Source organism: Grus americana, chromosome 8 (assembly GCF_028858705.1).
Source record: "Grus americana isolate bGruAme1 chromosome 8, bGruAme1.mat, whole genome shotgun sequence".
Lineage (NCBI taxonomy): Eukaryota > Metazoa > Chordata > Aves > Gruiformes > Gruidae > Grus > Grus americana.
In genome coordinates, this window is record NC_072859.1 from 17,452,166 (window position 1) to 17,477,301 (window position 25,136).

General features: G+C 39.4%; 1 protein-coding gene across 8 annotated transcripts in view; it reads left to right on the forward strand.

The window, feature by feature from the left end:
• The first annotated feature begins 1,923 nt into the window (after nt 1-1,923).
• The window catches only part of EVI5 (ecotropic viral integration site 5), an 81,454-nt gene continuing 58,241 nt past the window's right edge, over nt 1,924-25,136 (forward strand). For 2 of the 8 annotated variants that reach the window (XM_054834335.1, XM_054834336.1), the window contains exons 1-8: nt 2,163-2,183; nt 14,325-14,376; nt 14,628-14,857; nt 18,950-19,139; nt 22,111-22,335; nt 23,194-23,268; nt 23,939-24,064; nt 24,857-25,000. In XM_054834335.1, the coding sequence (XP_054690310.1) occupies nt 14,368-14,376; nt 14,628-14,857; nt 18,950-19,139; nt 22,111-22,335; nt 23,194-23,268; nt 23,939-24,064; nt 24,857-25,000 (999 nt within the window). In that variant the 5' untranslated portion in view covers nt 2,163-2,183; nt 14,325-14,367. Of the gene's footprint in view, nt 2,184-14,324; nt 14,377-14,627; nt 14,858-17,055; nt 17,167-18,949; nt 19,140-22,110; nt 22,336-23,193; nt 23,269-23,938; nt 24,065-24,856; nt 25,001-25,136 lie in introns of those variants that run through there. The other 6 variants (XM_054834330.1, XM_054834332.1, XM_054834331.1 and 3 more) reach the window with 5 other exon arrangements.

A 25,136-nucleotide genomic window follows, 5' to 3' on the forward strand; every position in this document is an offset into this window, starting at 1 on the left:
TAATTGTTATACACAAACCAATGTTTTAAAAAGTCAATAATTTGATATAAATAACCATAAGAGAATGAAAGAAATTATAAATATTTCCTACATCAGGCAAGTACCAGCATGGTTCCTAACAGGCAGGTGTATCTGCTAGCTTCAGAAATTATTTAACTATCTATGTCTGAATGTTAGAAAGTTCAGAACTCTACATACTTTTCAATTTTTACGTAAAGTAACTCTAGGGGAGCATATTGTCTTAGCTACTCTCTAGCATATAAACACATGCTCTCCAATAAGGGTCTGCTGGCAACTGCTGGGCAATTACTTCAGTGAGAAATACCTCACAGTCAATGGTATCATAAGCAAGACTCCACTAGTCTTGCTGTTAAACAAGAAAAAAATAAAATCAATTTCTTGTTCATCTCTGTAAGAAGACTTTTTGCCCCTAAAATAGCTCACCATCACAAAAATTACCCCGTTACCCTGTCACAGCTCCACATGCTTTCTTGCCTGTTGTCACCCTGCAAAACAGGGAAGCTCCAGCTGAGCTGATTAGCCCCACCCCTGAATCCCTTACAAATTCAGGGCAAACCTCTCCTATTACTCTCAGTGACAATGTTTGTTGAAAGGATGACTGCTATTCATAGAGGCACTGAAATTGTTGAGGTAAAAGCTACGTGGGTTTTTTTTAAATGCTTTAATAAAATGTTTTCCACTGATAACATTTATTGGCAGGGAAAAAGTACCTTTGTGGGGTTTTTTGGTGCTATTTCTCAGTTTCTGTTATATTGCATGTGGTGTTTTTACTTGAGTATGTTCTGGAGAGCAAAGTATCATGCAAGTCTTTTAGAGTGGTATCTTGTATTTGGAAGGAGTCTCTTGGACTGATGAAACTGCTCCTGTAAGCACGGCCCCCCTCCCTGTTTGTCTGCAGAGGGCCCAAGGCTGTTGGCTGTCACTGGACTTGCCTGTGTGGTCATTTGTAGCAACTGTACTTTTTCTGTTGTCATTTGCAACAGTTCATAGCCTTTTAGCAGCAAAAAAAAGTTATGCTGGAGGCCTATATATAGCCTATTACTGTTCAGGGTGTTTTTCCTTAAGAATATATTCTTTGCTTATTTGGCTATGAAGCAGTACATAGAGTAGCGTGTGTGTCACCGTAGTGGTGTTTGTTTGTTTTTTAATTATGCTTTTATTAGAATCCTTACAAATGAAAACTTTTGTATGGTTTTGTCTAGGAGTCTCTATTCTTCATTGTAGAAGCACAATGGCAAATGGGCCATTATGGGGAGCTGCTCCGGGCAGATAGTCTCTCAACTGCTTTTGTGACCTAATCAGCATCTGGTCGAAACGTGTCTAACAAATGCTCGTACAGAAGGGCCCATCTCGCCCGAGGCCGCTTGGTGCTCCCGGAGAATGTCTTATTATATGCAACTTCCAACATATAGATGGCATTATGGAAATCCCTAGGTGGATGCTCTGTCTATGCCAAAAAAGCCTACTCTTAGTGGAGCAGATACAACGCATCTCTGCCTCATGTCGAGGCGATGCGGCAGCTTCATTGCTCGGCCGGTGCTGTGAACGGCCAGGGCAGGGCTGTGGGAGTCGAGTGGGGGGCACGCAGGGTTAGCTGAGATGCTGCGACTTGGGGCAAGGCGGGGGCTTGGCTTTTGGCTGTGGGGCGTTTTGCCGTTACAGTAGCGATGACATAACGGGGGCACCTGCAAGGGGGGAGCACCGTGTGACCTGGCACGCTCGTACGGGCAGCTTGCCACCCACCCGGCTATCCAACTACGGGTGACGGCACCGAGCCCGGAACCCTCCCGTGAACGGGGGAGCCGTGATTTTTCCCGGCTACCCGAAGCACGGCCGGGCCCGTTACCGGCGCCCACCCGCGGGGCGCGCGGCGAGGCAGCACTGCCCCCGGCCCTTGCGCCCTCCCGGGCTCGCGGGTCTCCTCGCGCCGGGCGGAGGCTGCGACAAGGCGCGGGACGGCGCTGCGGGGGCGCGGGGCTGCCCCTCGCGGCGGCTGCGCGTGGAGTGCGCCTGCGCGCGGCGCGGGCAGGGACGTGGCCCGGCTGCCGGGGCCGGCGGAGAGCGGCGAGCCCGCCGGGGGGAGGGGGGGGAGCTCCGGCGAGGCCGGCGGCGGCGGGGGACGCCGATGCTCGCACCTCCCTGCCGCGGGCAACGATTCCAAGGTGAGGCGCGGCCGGTCCCGCGCCCCCGCCGCTGAGGGGCCGGGGGCGGTACGTGGCCGGGCCTAGGTGGGGCGCGGCGACCCCGGCCGCGCCGTCCCGTCCCCTCCCGTAGGGCCGCCGCCGGGCAGTAGTGGGGCGTCGCCACCCTGCGGGCACCACCGGCCGCCCCCACCCAGCGCCCGCGGCCCTCCCGCCGCGGTGGGCGGTGGAGCGGCGAAGCGGGCGGCGTCGCGCCGCTGCCGGGAAGGGAGAGCCCGCTCCCCTCCGGCGACCCGCGGTGTGCGAGTGACGGGAGGCCGCGGTGCGCGGGCCTGCCGCCGGCTCGGGGGCTGCAGGGCCGGCGTGCCTCAGCCCCTCCGTGTCTCGGGCTGCGGCGGCGGCTCGGCTGCCGCGGGGACGCGAGTGGGTAGTTGGCAGCTCCGTGATGGAAGTGCCCTGTGGTGCCAGCCGTGGCTGGCGGCGGGGGGGGGCTCCCGGCCCGCGGGAGAGTTCAGCGGGTCTGTCTGCGTAGGGTGATTTCTGCCCTGGTTTTGTGGGAGCAACGTTAAACCGGGAACCTACGGGTCGTCTTGAGGGAGAGTTTTCAGATGCTGCTTCGGAGATCTCATTTACTAGCATCTCCTGCTGCATCTGCGTGAATGTGATTATATAATAAGGGTAAAAAGTCGATATTCATGTTCTGGCTACTCATTATGTATTTCAGCTTTAATTTCTAGTGTTGCTTTTTTTCTGTAGTTCTATATAACGTGCTAATTTTCAGCATTGCTAATCAGAGCAATTTTATAGCAAATGTGAAGTTGGCATACCATTTTGAATTTCCAGCATGAGCTAGCATTAACACTGTCTCAAAACATAGTGTTTCATGTTAGCCTGGGACAATTTTTTGTCTTTTTTCAAAGATCACATACAGAAGATGTAGAAAGGAGGCAGATTCACACAGAGGAGAACTGGCAATATTCAGTATGTTTTACTTATCTCCAAAAGTACTTGTTAAAACATTGAAAAAGTATTTGTCAAAACATTCAAAATTTTTCCCTTTTTTAAACTTGCTTTACTTCATGTGCCTAAAAGAAGGCAACTTGATCTTGTTTGTTTTTCTGGTAGGTAGTATTAAAAAGTGTTTTGCATAAATGTGCCTGTTTATTTCTCTTCACTTCTTTCAGTGTGCAGTTTCTGCTTTGATCATGATTGTACAGCTCTATATTTACACTTACAAAGATTTAAGGCTTATTTTGAAGTATATAAGTAAGAATTCTTTTCCAGGTAAGGATTAGGAGAGGAAATAGAGCCAGCCAGTGAAAAAGAGGGGCATGGTCAGGAAGAAAGCACTCAGTATTATGAATCAGAATTGCCTGAATTTGATAAACTGGGATGAGGGCAGCTGTAGTGATTGTCACTGAATGTCCACCAGCCCAACAGTACCTCTGAGGAGCAGATGTTTGGAGAAGAAAGCTTCAACAGAACAGCCCTACTTCTCCCCCCGTATCTCTTCCTAGCCTCCTGCAGGCTGAGACTTAGGAACTTCCTGAGCTACAGCTTGGTGGCTTGGATTTTTTGTGGTGGTTTGGTTGGGGTTTTTTTTATTGCTCTCCATATGTTTGTCTTCTGTGGATTTATTTGCTTTTGAACAAGTAAGCAGGTTGGAGAGTGGAATAGTTGAAAAAGGGTTCAGGGAAAGGAAGAGATGGGAGAAAGGCCTTTCGAAGTTTACAAGAAAAGGGGTGGGGAAAGTGACGTGCTGAAACGGTTACTGTCTGTTTGTTCTCTGGGTAGGTTTGACAATAAATGGAGAAGTAATAAAAATGGGAAGAAAAATGCTTTGTCAGTGAATTTTTGAAAACAAAATTGTTTACCTTCCTAATTCAGGGTTCTAATATAATTATTTAGAAGGGGGAAAACAGCTCAGTTGGAGTATGCATATTTAGTATTATGTTTACATTTTCTTACTCTTCTGGTAAGTTTTCTTAACTTATAGAAAGGATAAATAAATTTCTAATGCTTAAGGAAGATACATAGTAGAAATTAATATTTTAGGTATCATTTTAAGTGTCAAATGCATAGTTTTAAAAGAAAAAAAACCCTTTTCCGGTAGCCTGAGAAGAGGAAGAATAAAGAAAACAAATCCTGACTTCATGAATGTTGTTTACTCAACCTATATTTGCCTTGATTGCATACTGTTAATTCACTTTTTTCCCCAAGACCCAATTAAAATAGTTATCATTTAAAAAAAAAAGGCAAATAATGAGTATTATAGGAGTATGTAATTTTAGGTTGTTAGATATATTCTCTGAGGCTCTTGAATATGTCACTTAAATTTGTAGATAGCATGCTGATTTAAAGCCTCATAACACCAACATCATCTGTTGGTAAGTTTTTGATTCCTTTAAATTGGGAATACTGTCTTGCTTTCACTGTGGTCTTGTCTTCTTAGGTGTCTTAGTTGAGGTGCATCCTTTCCTTCTCCGGCAAGTGGTGATTGGAAGAAATGGGTAGTGGGTTTGCAATAGTGCAGGAGCTCTTGTCTTGCTTTGCTCATTTTGTATGCAATTGTGATGTGATTTTGGTTATGCATGTACACAGAAACTATATTCTTACAAGGTAGCAGCAGAAGTAATTTAGTGAATTGTAGCTTTTCCTTAATCATAGGAAGGTAAACAACATTAAGAGTGAACTCTGAAAACTATTCAGTTAGCTGTGAAGTGGTGTTTTGGGGAAGGCCTAGGAAGTGTTGAGCCTGCTATAGGATTCAGGCAATGAAGAAGGGGATCTCCTTTTGGTCATGCTGACAGGGATCATGCTGTGGTCTCCGTGTTATTTGAGGCTGCATAACTGTCAACTTTATTTGCTAACTGTCTGTAAAAGTAACCTCTCAGAGTCCCAGTGAGGCAGTTGTTGTATATGTGGGGTTGAAGTACAATGCTAGGGTTGGCCTTTATTCTGGATGAAAAGTAAGGTGTTGTGATAGCATGACTGTGGACACTTAACCTTTTTGTATTAGTCTCCAACTTGGGAAGCAGCCAAAAGCCACCACTGAATATCTTTATTTTCTTTTGTCTGAACAAATGTTACCTGTTTCTGATGGGGTTTGTTACCAAAACCTGTCATCTTGTCTGATCTGTGTTGTTTTGCAAGTAACCTCTGATTTATTTTTATTTCTACAGTTTGTTTGGGTTGTTTTATTAAAGGATTAATGTTTTGGTAATAGGTTGTTATAATATGTTCTGTTACATGGTAAGCTATTGAACTTCTCAAACTCCTGAGTTTTCTTATGCCCTATTGTCATGACTAAGTCTTAGTGATTCTTAGCATAGCATTAAATACCTGTTTGACATCATAACATGTTCTTAATCTTTTTTTAATTAAATTATAATTATACTGTGATGATACAGAACTCTGACTCACCATTATCTTATACTGCATTAACTATGTATTTTTTTACTTTGGTTTCATTAGACTGGCAGTTGGGGCTGGTGTTTTAGTAGTGAGTTCTTGGTGCCACAAATTGACCATGCACTTTTAACTAAGAGGATGTTAGACAAGCTTACTGTTATTTTTGTTATAGAAGGGTAAATTATTGAATGTCACTTAATGAGTGTCAAAAACTAGTAGCTAGCCCAAACATAAGATTGTGGACATGTACTGTCCACATCACTATACAGAGTGACATTGTATAGAAGTAGTTAGTTGTACATCTCTCATTTTTCAGGTATTCTTCCTGATTATGTATAGTTCAAACAGTGAACTACTTTCAGGCATAGAAAAAAGAAATTCCAACTTCTGTGTCCTCTAAAACAGCAGAGCTAAAAACCAATATTCATTAAGCAAAGTAACTTTTTTTTTCCCTTGGAATGCATTAGTGGTGGAACTTTATGAATTTGGCTGAAGCTTTAGTAAGCATTTCTTAGCCCTTTGGAAAAAGGATTGTGATCAGTCTTTCTAAAGACAAAATGACAAAGGCAAGTTACAATTCCATAATAAGACACTTACAGACCACGATAGAATGGGCTTGGGATTTTTACATTATTTTTTTTGTGTCAGACTGGCACTAAAAATCACCCATGTTTCATTGATCTTCCTTGCTTTTTTCCCCCCACTAGTAAGCTTTTTTGAAACAAGTAAATAGGCTGTTATTTCCCAAATGAAAGTGTAGAAGTCAGTGGTCAACTAATAAGAAAATAACTGATTTTATTTGATGGTGAGTAGATATGTCATTTCTCTGAAGAGCTACCTCCCTTTTCTTTAGTCAATAACTGAGGAAGACTAGATTTCTTGAAGTCCTATGCTCAGGAGAGGCTGCAGGAGCACTGTTACAGGTGTCAGTAGCATGGAGGAAGACCCTTCTGTAGCCACAAGCATGTGTGTGCTTCAGGTTACACTGTAAGTGCTTGTGAAGACAAGTCATGGATATACTAAGTAAATTGTTGGGTAAAATTAAATATTACTGTAAGACCACAGATGTTGGCATGGATTGTGTTAAAGGAATTGATTATTGATGTATGCATATGTGTTTAGATCTGCTATGTTTACTGAATAGCTTAGGCAACTTTCCTAAATGGAAGTTACTAAGTTGGTTACTGTTCACGCTTCTAAAGCTTTTACCTTTTATTTCTTGTTCTCCATCAGCAGCTGCAGGTTGCAATGAACTTGTAGCTCACAAGTAAAGCTGATTACCAGTCACTTAGAAACTGGTTTAGTCTTTTGGATTTGAGTGTAACTGATAGAAAGTTGACCTTTTAGCTGATCACTTAAAGGAAAGAAGAGTAATATCCAGAAGGTAGGGTCTTGCCAACCCCTGTCACCCGATTTGTTTAAAATTCTAGTAACTAACTAATAAATTTTTGAGTGTTACCATATTCCTTAAGGCCATGCTTATGTTCTTTGGTTTCTCCATCAAGTCTTGTTTCATACATCCCTTTGGAAAGTGAACCACGCACAACTTGGGAAACGGGAGAGCAGCATTTTAGTTCTAGCCTGTAGATTGTGGCAGCAGTTTATCTAATCTCTATAAACAATGAGAATTACACCTAGAAAATACTTGGGCTCCCAGCACATAAAAACAAATGTTGCATGGAATGGTGTATTTTCATGTTGTCAGATATTGGATCCTTTTAAACTTACTAATTTAACTACTTGCAAATTTTGTATACTTTATTAAAAAAGAATTGTGTTAAAAATATTGATTTTTAATTAAGACTCAGTGAACATTTAAAAACATGACTTAGTTGTTTCTTACTTCCAAAATACGGACCTAAGGCTTTTAGTAAATCTAACTGCATTTATATACTTGTGTTTGTTTATTTTTGCCCTAATGTAGTTTAGGTGCTAGTTCTGGCTCCTTTCCAGGAGGAAGTTGGCTAAAAGCACTATTAAGGAAGTTCGGCTTCAGGGAATGAGTAGGAAAGTAAAATTTGTAGAAAGGAACTTTAATGATAAACACATGTGTCCTTCAGTGTGTGTTATTTTTTGTAAATGCCTGGTGATACTTACTTGAACTCCAGTGAAATGATTGAGTTGCATTTTATTGAAAAGAAAAAAAAAATCTTCCTATTTAGTGTATAAACAAACTAACTTTGCAGGCGCTGTTCCTTATTTTAGCTGATTAATCTGACTCTTCCCTCTCTTTTGTTAGCCAAGGGGATGGTCCTTCAAGTATATGCGTGTGTAACTTGGCTGCTCAAATACAAAGATGTTTTCCAAACTGAGGTCTAAGAGAACAAAGAAACAAAGGAAGTTCACTGTTGAAGGTTTTTACTGTCATCCTTCACTATTTTCTCTTGCAGCTCTAAGGAGCTCTCAGCCATCTTTTGTACAAAAGCACTGTATCTATTTTTTTCTCCTTGAAAGAAGATCTCTAAGGTTTCCTGAAGATTGTTACGTTCCTATGTCAGATTTGAAACTGGTTTGAAAAAGGATCATCTTCTATGATCTTTAGATGGACAGGAGATAGTGTCTGCAAAAGCACTGTGGTTTGTCCTCTCGGCTAGCATACTGGGACAATGCTCGACAAATTGTGAAGCCCACTGGACTTCAGAGGTAATTAAAAACCTGGAATTGTTCTTGGAAATAAATAGAATTCAGTGCAATTTGGTGAGCGATTGAAATGTTATTCATATGACTTTGAGCAATGTTTTCAACCTTTAGTGGATCACTACAACATTTCTAATGAAGTACCTCCTTAAAACACCTTATGTATTAGATTGTTATGTTGTGTATGTGAACTTGTAGCTTCAAGTTCCTTCTTTCAGATGTTCTGGGACCACCAAAATCACAACATGTGAGAGTCTGAAGATGCCTTTTAAAGAATGTATATTTACTAAATGATACTACAGAAAGCTTTTTGATAGCTTAAGATTTACACAGTATAAAATATTGGACTGCTTTATTTTTTTGTATCAGAAAGACCTGGAGATCTAGTGAATATCAAGTGAAATGGAAGCTGGTGAATGCTAGCCATGATATTCCTAACTATTGTTAGGTGATATTACAAGAAAAATCAGGAATATGAGAGTAAATCAGGACTTTTTTTCCTCAGACTTCAGCAGAAATTTGTAGTGTAAAAGGTCTAGATGTACCTTGTAGTGAAACCATGTTTGAGCCCTAAATGAGGATTTTAGCTTGCCAGGAAGCATGATAACAGGCTGATTGACCAGCTACCTCTCCTGCATATGGCATGGACTGATTCAGTTTAATTTATTTTTCAGATATTAGAATGCTATTAATTTTTTTGAGGCAAGCATGAGACTGGGTCCCTAGAATGCTATGACTGGCTTGAAAACCACATATGTAATTTCAGCTCCAATTATGTGAGACTTCTTTTTGTATGTAGAATAGTATGAGGATTACTTCCTGTATTCTGGAAGTTCCCATTTCTCTCTTTTTCCGGAAGAGAGGAAAGAGTAGAAAGCATATAATAGATACAGTAGTGTTTGTGTAATGCTTGCAGTTATTTTTACTTTGTCATATGATAAGAAGAGTTGAGACAGTATTTTGAGTAATCAAGAACTTTGATACAGATTCTCCTCAGGGATTTACAGAATATAGGTATTAAGCTAATTCAATGTGTACAGTGAAATACCTTTTTTAAAGAAATCTAGATAGACTTTTTTAGAAACACAAATATTGTCTACTGGCAAATGCAAAAACATGGTGGTAAGAGTTTTGGGCTTACTGTAAGGTGCTGCACAATACCTTGAGATTCTCGGGGAAAGGGATTTATATAATTGTATGTAATATGGGATGCTGTGGTCTACCTTCAGCTAGCATCACTTAAAATATTTCATATGCTGCTCCACTGCAGTATTCCTCTTAGTAATAAAGCACTGTAGTGAGCAGCTAATTAAAGATACTAAATATAAAGTTTTTATACTGAATTTTATGTATTTTAATTGGCATGTGTAAACTGCACATCATATATATCTGTGTATAATACCAATATAAATATTTATTACCCTTGCAGTATGTAGCAGACAGGTCTGTGCCTTGCCAGATGACTGCCCAGTTGGATGAGAATTGCTGGTAGTTCTGTTTTCCTCACTGGAAACTGCAGCAGAGTAGAAAGTTTTTAGTAATTAAGTCTTGTCCCCCTTATCTTTTTCAAGATCAATATTTTCAAACTCAAAATTCACACATTTATTTACGAGGTATCTACGTGGTCTTAGGCAGACAAATGCAAACGAACTCTTCCTGAGCTCTTGGTCCATTGTAGCTGTTAACATGGCTTGGAGCCTGAATGAATGTACCAGGTTTGGAGCTGGATGATGCCTGCTAAGTTCCCTGTGTCCTCCCACAAAGGGTCAAGAAGGCATACCCCTGCCTGTTTGTCTGCACACCTGGAGTGCAAAGTGTTGGTGTGCCAGGGAGTGGGTCGGGAGCAGCATTTGTGTTCAAAGTCTGATGAATTGGCAGGGTCTTGAGGGGAGACCCCTCTGGGGGGAAAAACAGCACAGTTCTCAAAATGAGTTGACTCTGGCTTTGATCACAGATTAATAATAATTAATAATGGCTTGATCATCCTGATGGTGCTTCCGATGATTTGGCATGCTTTCTAGGCAATATAGGTTACCTTTTATACTCTTCAAATGTAACTTGACTTTCAGCATCTGAAAAATGCTGGGAATAAAAAGGAAAGCAATTCTCTTTGCATAGTTGAAAATCTGGCTGAGGTGAGCTGAGCAAAGCATGTTAAGTGGGGGCTTCCAGCCTGAGCTGGTGAGCTGAAGGGATGGAGAGCTTGCACGGGTCTGGTAAGTACTGGGACTTGTGGAGCAGTCTGGGCTCAAGCTGTCTGGGTGGCCACTGCCTGCCATACACTGTGTGGTACAGGAGGGCACCAGGTAGGGCAGCTCTACAAGTGTGAGTGTTCCAGCAGTAAGGTAAGGCGGAACAGAGTGGAAGTAGCATAGGTGTTATACACTTAGCAAGGGGATGATGGCAAAGGCAAAAGTCCTATTTCCTGTGTAGTTAGCTAGGTCACAGTGATAGATCAAAGATTTTGGGTCAGGCACTGTGGTGTATCTGGCTGTCGTTGTTACTGCTATGGACAGCTGAGCGCGTGACTCTGATCTCTGCCACAGTAATGCAGAGTAGCAAAGGGAAGGGCACTTCATAACTGCAGAGCATCATTGTTGTAGCCAAAAGGGAGACAGTGCTCCAGTCCTGCAGAAATATCACAGGATAAATAATAACTGGTTTTTAAAAGAAACATTTGTTTATGAAAGCCTTGAGGAGATTCTCCAAAAAACAAAGAAAATGTTAAAGCTTTAATAACTGGATTTCTTGAGTCTTTCCAGAATGCTGTGTTAAGCAAAATCACATCTCTAAAGCAGGGAGGTATTAAACCAAATGCTCATCCAGATTTTCCTGTGCTCCCTGGAGTTGGTGATAGCCAGTGAAAGTATCTGCCATCATTCATACTGAGTTTATTCTCATTGGTATAATTAAAGGCAGAAGGGACTAATTTCAACAACTTGATAGCTCTGTGGTTTTTAATTGGGAAGCCCCAGTTTCTCTGAAGGGGCTAGAGTGAAATCTTTAGCTCTTTCCTTCATGCTGTTCGAGGAAAGAGGTACATATTGCTTGGGAGTCAGTAGGATTCATTTCTGTACTATGTGTATGTAGCGTCTTAGCAGTGTGACAAAGATTTCTTACTGCAGGGGTTGTCAGTGGAAAAGTGGGAAGTAGCAGTAGTGTGTGGTTTAGTGACAGCTAAGTACAACTACCCTGTTAGATGTAATGGTGTATAGAGAGTTGAAAAGCTTACGACACATAGCAGGGATTTTCCCTCTTTATTAGGAGAATAGTAAAGAATTGGAAGGGCAGGTATAGGAGCACTGTGTACATGTTGATAGGAATGTTGGTATGTTGCTCCTAGAAAGGCTTTCTCATTTTCAAATTCCAGTGACCTGTTTCCTGGAAGGCCTTAAGTTGCTTGTCAAAGAATAACTGTATGAAATCCTCTGTCACTGAATATAAACTTTGAAATTAACATAGGTGAAATGATGAAATCTGAAAATCCTGTTACCCTATCCTATTTAGGGAAAGGGAAATGAACTCACACTAAATGCCTTCGTGTCTAGGTCCAGGAGTCTACATGATGCTGACAATTTAAGGAAGAACTGGCGTCAGATTTTTTGGAAAGCCTGGTAAAAGGGCTGTAGGCCTGACTAGTTAGCTATTAAATCAGATTTTTTTTTCTTCTTAATTTAGCTTGGTCCTGGGTGTCAGCCCTAGCTGTTTTTCCCTAAACAAATTCTTCATGTGTTTTTGATACAGACTTCACTGTGAGCCTTTTGATCTTCAAACGTTTGCTTTTTGCAACTGTGCATTTTGCTTGTTATATGTGCTAATGCTTTCAGACCACAATTTTTTTTTTGCTACTAATTCTCTGAATACATTCTAATGAAACTCTGAACTGCTTTTGTAAACAGGAGTATTGCTAGACCCCTTGTTCTGATTTAACTGCTGTCTTGCATGGTTTTCTTGACCATACTTTCTCTTAGTATTCTTCACATAATTGGTTTCCACAAACCTTCGCATTAATTTTTTTAATGCCTAGTGATGTGTTGGTAAACGAATGTTAGTAAGTTTCTTGATTTCTGTCATCCACCCTATGCTTCAGCTATCTTAATGTGGAGTATGAGTCTTGTAATATGTAAGCCAGACTCAGTTTGCATTTACTTTTTCACCTTAAGTCTTTCTAGTTACTTTACAATTTTTATCTCTTTACAAAGTAGACTTTCTCTTCCTCTGTCACATAGGGTATTACTCAAAATCACTGCTTTTCTAATACTTATATGTAAGATTCTTAGAATGGGTGACTCGTAAAACCTGCTGCCTCTGGCAGTCATGGTTGCTGTGTTCTTAAGATTGGCCCTGTTTCTGCCAACATTTATTTTTGGAATAGTTGCATTACTTGTCATATTTTAAGCAGTTTAAAGCCTTTAAGAAAAGAATCAATCTTAAGCAAGATATATGAGTTACCTTTATCATCATGCTATTTTATTCAAAGTGAAGCAGCAATAACTTATTCTTTCATAGCAACAGAGAATAAAGGATATTCACTGAGTGAAATATTAATGCATGTATTAAACTTAAGATTTTGAAACCTCTAGTAATTTTTGTTCCTTTCTTCTATAAAAGATGGTGTCAAATGCTAGTACTGGAAGTGATTTTTTTCAAAGATTATCTTTAAAAGATCATGGAGGCTTTTTGTTGGGTTTTTATTTGCCTTTTTTAAAAACCTATTGATATACCTGAGCTTTCCTGTCCAACAGTGACATAAGAACCAGCTGGAACCTTTCTGATGCTTAGATTAGGACCTTACTGTTCCCACTTGTGGTTTGTATCCCTGCATCTGAAGGTTTCTAGCGAAATCTGTTAGTTTCCAGAATGGATGTTAAGAATATGGAAATTGGAAACATCTCTGCAGTCCTGTAGGAGAGCTCTTAAGTGTCATGTTGCTGGTGGAGAGGAGGTGGGGAGATTTGAGTACCACTGTTCTGTGTTTCGCCTGTAGTGTTCCTCTTGTTTTCTGAAGACATACAGTGTGTCTTCCTTTTGATATGATGTGGAAATAAAATACTGGATTTGATTCACAAAAAAGTGCATTGTACCTAAATAAAACCACCTGCTTTAGCAACCAGTCAGTCTCTATACTGTGTTTCAGATAAATGCATGGTGTGCTGAGATGAAGTTACTTTTTTCCAGTTGAAATTCTGCTTTAATTAGATTCTATGAGAGGATCTTGAGAAGGGATTTCTTTTTCCTGTAGCTCAGTGTCTTTAGTATCTTAGCAATTATTGTGTAGGCTGTACTGCAGAATTGTTTGTGACAACCATTGAGCAATTCAGTGTTTTGAGGAGGTCAGCGAAGGTCAAAATAAATAGTTGCTAGCAGCACCACTTCAAAGGAAGTTCCTCTTCAACCTTGGTTTTGAAAAGTGTTAACCTTTTGCCAGGCAAATAGCTCCTCCTTTAAGGTGCATCTAGATTTTCTCTGAATTGATCTTGGTGAGGTCAAAGCCTCTTACATTTTCAGTTGCTGAAGGAAGCTCTAGTGAGGGGTTCATTAGAAAATAACTCCAGGGGCAGATTATGATCAGCCCCAGTTAGCTTCCTCATTCCTGGACCCACAGTTTTCCTGACTCTCTGCTCAGAGCTCCCTTTTGCTCTAGTAGCACCTCTGACTTTTCTTCCAGGACTCCTGTCAAACCCCAGGATTGTCCAGGCACTGGCAGTGGGATTGGGGGTCAAGGACACTTTGGGGTGGGGGGGGGGACCTGAAGAGAAAGAGAGGAAGGAGAAGAGCTGGCAGCATGAGGCCTTTAATGCAAGACATTCAGGACCTGTTGTAGATTCACAGGCATAAATCCTGCACACTGGCAGATGCTAGAGGATCTTGTGCTTTGGTGTAGATTAGAAATGTGGTGCTCCTGCTCCTCTGTCCTGCCACTGTAGAGATTAACAAAGGTAAGCAGCGGGTGGTCTGGAGTGTTTACATTAATATACTTGTACTGCTCCAGTGTCCATCAGTAAAGTAGTTAACTGTTTCTATATCTATTTTTCTACAGTTTCTGTGCCATTATTAGTTTGTCAAGATGTTTTAAAATAAGCTTTTATTTCTATTTATTTTTGTAATGGGAAGCCTGAGCTGATCCTGGATCCTGTGGTATTTCTGTACTGCAGAAATGAGCTCTGTGAGTATACATCAGGAATTCCTGAGTCTGTCTTTGTGGATTAGCAGCTTACTTGCATGTTACTTCTATAATGTTGCATTGCTGTTGATGCTTGTGTTGCTTCTGACAGCCTTGGGTGTTCTGGAGAAATAAATAATCTCAATGTCACTTCATACATATTGTATATATTTTTTCTGTCTTCAGTGACAGCAGGTTTACTGAAAAAAGTATTTAAAAAAGACAACTATTGCATCCTCTTTTTGTCATCACAGGTGGCGACAGACAAGGTTGCAGGAAAGCTGAGCTCTACTCTCTCATGGGTGAAGAACACTGTATCGCACACCGTCAGTCAAATGGCCAGTCAGGTGGCAAGTCCATCTGCCTCATTACACACTACATCCTCCTCTACCACTCTGTCTACACCTGCGTTATCACCATCCTCACCAACACAGCTGAGTCCAGATGACTTAGAATTACTCGCTAAACTTGAGGAACAGAACAGGTGAATGGGAAGCTTCTTGGTGTTCGAAGTATGGAAATGAGACTAAAATTGGTTTATTGCAATTTCAGCACAGAGGCTGTTAAAGGGGGTTTAGGTAAAATTGCCTTCATGGCACAACATTTCAGTTTCAAGGCCCCAAGGTTTAAGAGCTTCTGTTCTTGTGCTATGTTTTTAAAAATTCTTTTCCTGTGGAACTCTAAAAGATGTTTTTTCTCTCATGGTTTTACAGGAGTGTTTATAGCTGCCTCTAATCCTAGAATTTACACTGGAGCCATGTGATTTTCAGTATCCAATTTCATAGAATGATTTTGGTTGAAAAAGACCTTTAAGATTGAGTCCAGCTGTATTTAAAATGGAGTATCTCAGGCATGAAACTGTCATATAACCTTCTCACCTTCTTAGATCAAAACTGTAATTTCTGTTAGCTTTTTGAAATGCTAAAGATTCCTGAATTTCATTTTCTCTATTTTTTCCATTTTTACCCAATTCTTGCTTTCCATTGTATAACCTGTTCTGTTTAGAGATGGAACAGCATTCAGCCATCTTTATTTGCAAGAAACAGTAGATGCATCTTGCTGTTACGCTAATGGTGGCAGATGCATAATGTCTTACTTTCATGAAAAGTAAATTGCTAATCAGTCTTTTCTGTTCACCCTGGCTTTTTTGTGTAGTAAGTAATCATTTTCTTGGCAGCCTTTCCATGAGTGTATATTTATCTGCACCATCTACGGTTCAAGATGGGACTTTCAGTTGGATCAGTTGCTCTTGACGTACACAGTGATTGCAAGTTGGCAGTCTCACTAATAAGTAAAATTGGACCATGTGATTTCTTAATGCTGAATTTCCAGAACCCATACTTAGCTGCATTCTTGAGACAGGATGTCCAAGTCATCTGGCCTCTTGCAAAATTTGGTTAAATTTGACAAGTATGTTTCGGTAGTTCACGAGAGGTTGACTGTAAAGGAGAACTTGTCCTCCAAACAGGTTTTAGACTTAGCAGGTAGCTGCAGGGCTTTGATACCTACTGAAGACTGCTATCCCTTGTGCAGTAGTGAAGTGCAGAGTTTGATAGCTGAGCTCAAGTGAGCTTCTGTTCCTGCTTCTACTAGCATGCTGGACTTTGCCCTGAGGCAGTTGAGGTACTCAGGGGTTTTTAATTCTGCTGATTCAGTTATGAGGGTAGTAACTTTCAGTGGAGGAAAAGAGTAACTGGGAGGAGGAGGGGCTAATGCAATTGTGTTCCCTGGCATGTCTTCTCTCTTATTCATATTCTGCAGCCTAATCGCAATAAAACTTGACAGGGAATTTATTCTATCTGTCTAGATCTTTACTGAGAATGGACCTCTCTTCCTTGTGGTCTATGGGATTGTCTGTCCTTTGAAGTTGAGCTATATGTAATTTTTGCTGTGCTAGTAGCAAATGAAAATTTATCAAAAGAAGAAAAAAAGAGTTAGAGTGCTGTAAAGAAAGGTGATTTGCATTTAATCTGAGGCATTCAGCTCTGTTCATGACTAAGTGACTAATTCTTATTTGAAAAGCAGTAATAGCTGTTCTTTGGAACACTTATCTGTGTTAGTGTAATGTCTTTACATCTAGAGTCATTTCATTAAGCCCCGCAGTTAGACTAGTTTGCTTGTTGAAAGAAGAATGTGAGCTTGGGCTTGCCAGCCTTTCTTTTTCAAGTCAGCTTTCTTCATTTAGTAAATAAGCTAGTAAGTCTTGTCTGGTTTATTTAGCTTTAGCCAGACCTGTTGTTCAATTCCACAGTAGTCTTCTGTGTGAATTCTAATTAGAGACTATCCTATTAAGTGTACTGTTTCTTGTGAGATACTACACTTTAATACAGAAATTTGATGCTCTTATGCTGGGTGCAGTGTAGTTTCAGAACAGTTTGAATCTGCATTTTAGCACAGTGGCACTTTGTTGATAAGGAATTGTACTCTGAACACAGGGAACTATTCTTGTTTCTGCTTGCTAGAGGAATTGTTGGTGATAGATATTTTTAAAGGTTTCCTTTTCATGGTTGGCTTTTAATTCATATTCTCCTTACTGACATAAACAGCTAGAAATGGAAAGAACTCAAATTGTATCAAGCTATGTTTTGTAGTGTTCTGTAATCCAATTATACTGAAACTCCCCTCAGAATGAGGTCACTCGGTCCAGAGTCCTGGTGGGGAGCTGTTTGGCATTAGTAAATCATTTATAAAAGTTTTAGGAGAAAGAAAACAGTGACTAAATGCCACAGAACTTGCTACTTACTGTAAAAAGATCTTCCCATTTTCAAATCTAAGGACAATGAATTTATCCAGGTAAGGTCAAATTACAGAAACTTAGCTTAACTTCTCTAGAAAGCTGTGAAAAGTGACTAGTTAGAACCTTGTTTTTATAATCATATTGTTTATTCTGTGTTTTTTCCTCTGTGATTACTTTGAATTTGATCTTTAGGCACTGTCTCAGATTGACAGGAGGAGTTCCAAACTGTAAATTTTCATTATGGATCAGTATAGGCCATGTTTCTAATGTTAAAGACAGATTTATTTTTTCTTCAAGATTTTCTGCATTCCCTTAATATGGGCTAAATTAAAATTGGCCTTGAAAAAACTTCATTTTTCTTTTTCAAAGGCACTACTATTTAACCCTTTTCCAAACAAAATATTACTGCAGAGACAGTTCTTGTCTTCATGAATGAAATTACTTTTTTTCCGCTAACTTCCATAAACACCAGTAGGTGAAAGCTGGGGACAGGGAAAGCTAGTATAAATATCTATCATGGCAGAGAGCTTAAAAATTGTAGATATGCTGAGATTTGTGTACAAATCTCAGGTACAATATAACTCAGGTTATAGTTTAAATATCTAAAACCTAATGTGACCTTGCTGAAATGCTGGGGGATGGGGGGCGGTTTAGCTTTTGTGCAGGTGCATTGAGAAATTATTTAACTAGATCACTCTGATTTACATATGTTGGAATTCTTGGAAATTAAAGCACAAATGAAATTCTTGATATAGCAAAACAATTTTTAAGTTAGTCTGAATTCTTGCTCTTACCTAACGTGGTCTAAAAAACTTCCCCCTGTTTATGGGGCTCCATATTAGCTGAGGATAAGCAAAGCATGCCTTTTTGCCCAGAATGCCCAGCTCCTTGCAAAATTGATGGCTATAGCAACCAGCTAACAGGGAAGTTTCTTCAGCAGCTTGCCCAGCACTTGGTATGTCTTTATACCTTGCTCCGTGATAACCCCAGAAGTTCTCACATCTGACCTCCAGGCTTTAATTACATTTTCATTAGCTATACTAACCATTTTTGTTGCCTGGTCCTCATTCTTTAGGTCTGAGACTTTTTCCTGTGCCTTTATAACACCATGTTGATTTGTGAACAGTTGTCAGCAAATGTCAGGTGTTTTAAAATTGGTCCAGGTTTTAATTAGTCTGTATATATGCTGTGAATTAAAAAAGTGTAATCAGGCAGACTTCTAGGAGGCTAATTTTTTCTTTTGTTTAACATTACCATCTCCTTTGCAGTACTTGGACATTTGACACTATCACTGAGGATATTTAACTTCTTTAGGTTCTCTTTGTCAGTCTGATGCATGACAGCTGTGGGGTTTTTTGCTAGTAAAATCAAAGCCTTCTTGCTGGTACTTATGCCTCAAAACAAAGCATCTTCCCTGTAAGGCTGTTAATCACCAGTTGATGAATGTGTAAAAGAGCATTGTACTTACAGTGCTTCTGCACTTTCTCTAATTTGATATCTTTATGTATTAAGATCTACTTAATGAGACCACAAAATGCTTGTATCAATCTCAATTCTTAGTGTTGTTGATACATGATGTGACATTTTTATCCGTTTCTTGTAAGGCTGCAATGTGAGCTGTTCTTCTGTTTGCAGAATTACTTGAGATCTCCAGAAGAAACAGTAACATTGACCAGTTCTCTTCAAATTTAGTACAAATGGATGTTGGAAAAACTGTTCTGCTGAAACCTTTGGGTGCATTCTTTGTAAAGAGGTTGGAAGAGTTGACTTGTAAACAAACAATAGTGTGGTCCTGTGATTAGAAGAACTTGAATTTTTTTTTGTGTGCTTTCTTTGCAGACTCTTGGAAACAGATAGTAAATCCTTGCGGTCAGTAAATGGGTCAAGAAGAAATAGTGGGTCTTCTCTAGTATCTAGTTCATCAGCTTCTAGCAATCTCAGCCATCTTGAAGAAGACTCATGGATCCTGTGGGGGAGAATTGTGAATGAATGGGAAGATGTACGGAAAAAGAAAGAAAAGCAAGTAAAGGTAGTAGTTGGACACTATTTTTAGGATATATTTGTAATGTCATATAAGTGATACTGTTTTATCTTCCTGTCGGCCTTATGTATTTTCTAGATAAACATGTAATAGAAGCTTCCAGCTGAAGCTACTTCCATCCCTAAGCCTTAGTGCTCCCTATGTAACTGCTACCAGCCTTTGGTAACAGTTTTGCCCAGCAAATGTCTCTTACTGAAAACTAGGTACTTCTACTGTATCTTGAATACTAATGCTTGCAGTCTACCTCAGAGATTCCCATGAATACAGGGAACATTTGCTTCATGTTTTCAAAATAGAGTTACTGAACACCCACCTTCATCAAATCCAGCTATCAGATGCCCTATTATTTTCCCACTGAGCAGCTGTCTTTTTAAAGCATTCTTATTAGAAGAGCTGATAATTCAACTGTACGAGGCTCTGATGAGGTTAGGTTTCTGTGCATGCCAAGTGTGTTGACCCCAGGGATGACCTTAGGGGGAACACCACCTAGTTTCTAAATTCTGAGTGAATTGCAGAAGCTTTGACCAGTGTGTGTCCAGTCTGGGTTAGTCATGGGCATGTACAGAACATGGAATTTGATTACACTTTAAATTCAAACTAAAAAGTATCTAGGACACTTGAACATGTTGCTCTTTCAGAGGCAGCAAGCACAGCAGTGTGGGATTTTTTGTTTGTAGGCAAGTCTGTTCTGCTTTGGTTCTTTACTGACTCTAGTCTGTAGTTTTATGTGCAGAATACAAATTTCAGGGTCTTTTGAGCAGTTTGAAATGCATGTGTATGAATAGGTTGTGGGAAGGCAGAACAATGGGCTAAAGTAAAGCATCTTTTATGTGAAGCAGTTGTGAAGAGAGAACATGACTTGAGAGAGGAAACAAGGGAAGAAAATTAAATCAAGACTTCCTGCTTGCATAGGGAGAACAGGTTTTGGGAAGATGTTCCCAAAAGGCCACATGAACCTGGCAAGAGAAAGCACAAGTGAGATGGTACTAAGTAGCTATAAGTAGATAAGTTCACTTGACTTGCCTGCATTTGAACATTTTAAGTGTTGTGGATATAGCTTGTTTTTACAGCTAGCCAAGTATAACTTGGGGAGCAATTTCAGTAAATATTTAATTATATTGCTAGTGAGTTTTTTCCTTTGGTTAAATAATTGTCAATATTTTTTGTGGAAAGTCAGCCTAAACTGTGTCATTCTGCATTTTCGATGGAACACCAGAGCATCCATACCTATTTCCTGATTGTGCCCGTAGGTATGACTTTAGCAGCATAGGTATCTTTTTGTCTGGGAAGTTATTAGATATCTGATAAATTTGAGTTTTAGACATAAGTGTGTATACCTTCCTGCATAGGTGATGTGCTCTGTCCTTCTGTCTTTTGATCCACTTCAGAACACACTTCCTGTTTATGGAGAGATTCTGAAGGATGACTTAATTCCTGCTTTTCAGTGTGCATAATACTGTGTAGGATAGCACCTTTTTAGTGCTGCTTAGTAGATGTGTTTTCCTGCTGCTCCTTTAGGATTCTTGGAGGGATTAACCCTGTTATTTTGCCAAGCAGGTGCATGGTAACTTAAAGCAAAAAAACACTTGCTAATGCCTTGTTATTAGTAGCCCTCGAGGCTTTAGGATGGCTGATCTGCAATCTGATAGTGCATTGCTGACAATCAATAGCTAGAGTCAGATGTGGAAAGCTGATGTGTTAGGGTTGTTGTCTTGGAAATATTTTAGGAAATAACACAGGGCATCATGGCTTTGTTGTAGATGGGACAGATATTGGAGTGGCATTACTGGGATGATTCTGAAGAAAGCTGGACATCTTAGGGATGTTAGAAAATTGAGGTCAGTGATGCAAAACTGCAGCAGCAGAGTTCAAACTTAAAAACAAAACTTGAAAGCAGGAGTCTTTTTAAGTTACCACTGTTCATTAATCTTAGTTTGGAGAAGTAGGAGAAATAGTTGGAACAAAAAGGAAAAAGAGGAAGCTTTGCAGAATAGGAGATTACTGTGGCTTCAGAATAAATACCAGTGAAAGAAACTCTCCTTTAGGAGAAGAACATTTGATAACAGTTCTTAAGGTACAAAAAGGTATTAAAGGAACTGTCTTGTCTTGAAGAGACAATCTTCTAGGTCACACTGATCCTAGTTCAGAAAATACCACTAAGACAGTCTATAAACTTCCAGACTCATACTTTTTTTCTCAGTTTTCAGCTCAAGCAACAACACTACGTTCTGCTTGTGCTTTCTGAAAAGACAAGCACCAGATTCTTTAGATCTATTGACTTGGGAAGGTTTGAATTGTGTGATACCTAGCTGATTTTTTTTCAGGGAAGATAAATTTAGGTAATTCAGTAGATGTAAACTTAAATGTTTTCTTGGTCCAGTGTCTGAAACTACACTTAAATACTTAAAAGAACTTGGAAATAGTGGCATACCAGACAAATTAGACACAACTTGTCAAGTGACTTCTGATAGTACTGTGCGATATTTCTTGTTGCAGTTGGCTGTGCTGCACTTAGCTCCACTTTCTATCATTTACCTGTCTTGGAAATAATTTTTAATTGGTGATTTCTTATATCTCAATCACTAAAAATACAATTAAGGGTGTTATCTTCAGTAATCTTTTGTGAAATATAAAAATAACTGTATTAAATTCTGGCTCATGGGACTTCTTGTTTAGAATTACTTGAATATTCCATTTTTGAAGTAGCTTACTCTGAATAGGCGACTACTTTCATTAGCTAATTTAGCCACTGAAGATGATTCTGACTCTCCTTGCTTTTGTTAGCTGACAATATCAGGCTAAAACTGAGGTTTACACATAAACTGTATGATTGGTTTGTGACATGATATAAACATTCTCTGAAGTTATGATGAACTTCAACATGAAGTGTTTTGTTCTTTAGGCTTATGTTTATATTTTCAGGAAATATAAACGAATTTGTCTTATTGTTATGCTTTAGGAGCTTGTTCGAAAAGGGATACCTCATCATTTCAGAGCAATTGTTTGGCAACTGTTATGCAGTGCTCAAAGCATGCCGATTAAGGATCAGTATTCGGAGCTTTTGAAAATGACATCTCCTTGTGAGAAATTAATAAGAAGAGACATTGCTAGAACATACCCTGAACATGATTTTTTTAAAGAAAAAGACAGCCTGGGACAGGAGGTCTTGTTCAATGTAATGAAGGTAAGTCAGTATTTCGTCCCTGGAAAACAGTAGGAATGTGCACATTTGGAAAGTCTGGAAAATAATTTGCTTTGTCTATACTGAACTTGCATCAATTTTATGTGTTCAGGTTTTTTAAACTTACTCCACTTGACACGAATGGTTTAACAAATTACATTCCAGTTTCAAAGACAGATTTCAAATATGGTATTCCTATAGTTAATGGTTTTATGTTGAGAGATTTCAACTTACTAAATTTGTGTTAAAACAAAGTCACGTGCTAACTGCTGGTAACATAATGGATAAAGTCTGCCATGAAGTGAAGTAGCCACTGCTGACCAAGGCAAGAACACCATCAATCAGAACTAGCCTTTGGTTTTCAAGTGCTTCTGAACCTCCAAGTGGTAGCAGTAAATGGTAGACACAAGCTAAAGTGCAGTTGTTACAGTGCCCAAGCAGAAAATAAGAATGCTACTGTAAGATTAAGTTTGCCTTATTTTGTCTTCATTGTACTAAAGCTTAAATTTTGAGACAGACTGTTCCATTCCACGTAGTTTCAGCAGAAAAGTTGGCAGGTCTCCAAATCACAGTAACTCCTGTAACTCTAACATGAAGATGCTGTAGTTGAAAAGTGCATGTATTTTTTTCAAGTATGCCTTAGCTAAAACTAAGTAGGCTGTCAGAGAGCAGAGTTCATACCCCTCGTAGCAGCAGGTAGTAACTAGAATACCCGACTAAAACTTCTGAATAGAGTGTCTGTCCTCACTGGATTTGGGAGAGGAAGAGTAAACTATTAGCAAAATAATAGCATGAATGATGATTACTTTTTATTGATAATGAGATTTTAATTGTTGATAGTCTTAAAACTTTATTTCCCAGGCTTATTCTTTGGTGGATCGTGAGGTTGGATACTGTCAAGGAAGCGCTTTTATAGTTGGATTACTGCTTATGCAGGTAAACACAATATTAAAAACATGTGAACCTTAAAATCCCTGCTAGAATGCATAATGCATCATGGTGCTTTATTGGGAATTCCTGTAATAGTTTTCCTTTGTCGTTTTGTTACAATGGAATTGGCAAGGACAGCTGTTTACTGTGCAAATCAAATGAGATTTATTCTCTGTGGTTCTATTTGCCAAGAAGTTACTATCTCTGAGTGGGAGAATACATTTATTTCTCAGAGCTAAGGTAGGATTGCAGACTTGCAAGCTATTTTGGTGAATGTTGTTTCAACTATTAATGAACTTCTCATTTCAGTTCTATTACATGAACCTCCTCAGAGTTCAAATGGAACTTCACAGTTGATTTGATAATCTTAAAGCTGCCTTTTTTCTGACAAAGTAGGATTTATTATAAGAAACTTGCAGACCTCCATTTCAGTTTAGAAATCACTTGATAGAATTCAATACATACAAAAGTTCATTGCAGTAGTTGGTTATAAATCCGTTAAAAAAAACAACCAACCAAACCAACAACCAAAAAAACCCCTCAAAAAAAAACAAAACTGAAAAAACCCCACTGCACATGCACACACAAAACCCAACTAAACCTTCCCAGGCACTTACTCTGATATGTACTTACATCTGTCCAGAGTTTTTACTGTGCTTTTTTATTTTTAATATAGATGCCAGAAGAAGAGGCATTCTGTGTGTTTGTTAAATTAATGCAAGATTACAGACTACGAGAACTCTTTAAACCAAGCATGGCTGAACTGGGCCTTTGTATGTACCAGTTTGAATGCATGATACAGGTACGTACAAAACCTATCAAACTTTCTCTTCAGTAACTATTAATAAGGAACTTGAGAACCACAGTTCATGAGCAGGCTTGTCTGTTAGCTAACAGGCTGTCCTCTTGGCAGTAGCTAGTTTCCAGACTTCAGAAGTAAATTCATGTGGTCTGCTTTTTGAACCTTTTGGCAGATAGGGAGTGGCTCTAAACACTGAAGCATGAGGATTTGTATTGCTATGCTTTAAGCAATGAATGTCTAATTCTGTTTGAAGATTCTGAAAGTCAATGTCTTCATAGTCAATTTCTAGCTATCTTTAAAAAAAAAAAAAAAGAAACTGGGAGATACCCTCATATGTAGAATTAAAATTGTGTTCAGATTTGGGGCACAGAACACTTTCTTCCTGGTCAGGCTGATAGACACAAATAGGTTTGCATTTTGTGATCTAGTTCCTAACATGATGATGGGATGTTACGTAGCAAATAAGACGTAGGTCTCTGGCTATACCCTAGATCTTTCCAGCTCTTTTTTGTAGCCCACTCTAGATGTGACATAAGGATTTACAAACTTGAGACTTCCTGTTGGGATCAGGAAGTGTTTCTGTAAGCTGTGCTTTGCAAGGTAGAAGTGCTGTAGGGCGTTCTATACTGGGACTTCTGTTGCATGGTTCTTGAGTAGTATCTTTCCTAGTCTGTGTTACAAAGCTGCTGTCTGTGCTAAATATCAATTATTTCCTTAATTTATTCAAAATTTGTCAAAAACACAGACACACTAAAACTACCAGCAGAAGCTTAAAGTTTTTTTCTTTTCCAGGAGCATCTTCCAGAGCTTTATGTGCACTTTCAGTCTCAGAGTTTCCACACTTCTATGTATGCATCGTCATGGTTTTTAACTATATTCCTTACAACTTTTCCACTACCAATTGCAACAAGAATATTTGATATCTTTATGTCTGAGGTAACTACTCAATACTCATATGTTCTATTGCAAGAGTGGCTGTTAAAAGCAGTTATTTAGGTAGTGGTATAATTCCCATTATGATGGGCAAATCTCAGATAGTCTTGCTTTTTAGTCCTTATGCTTACCAGATTAT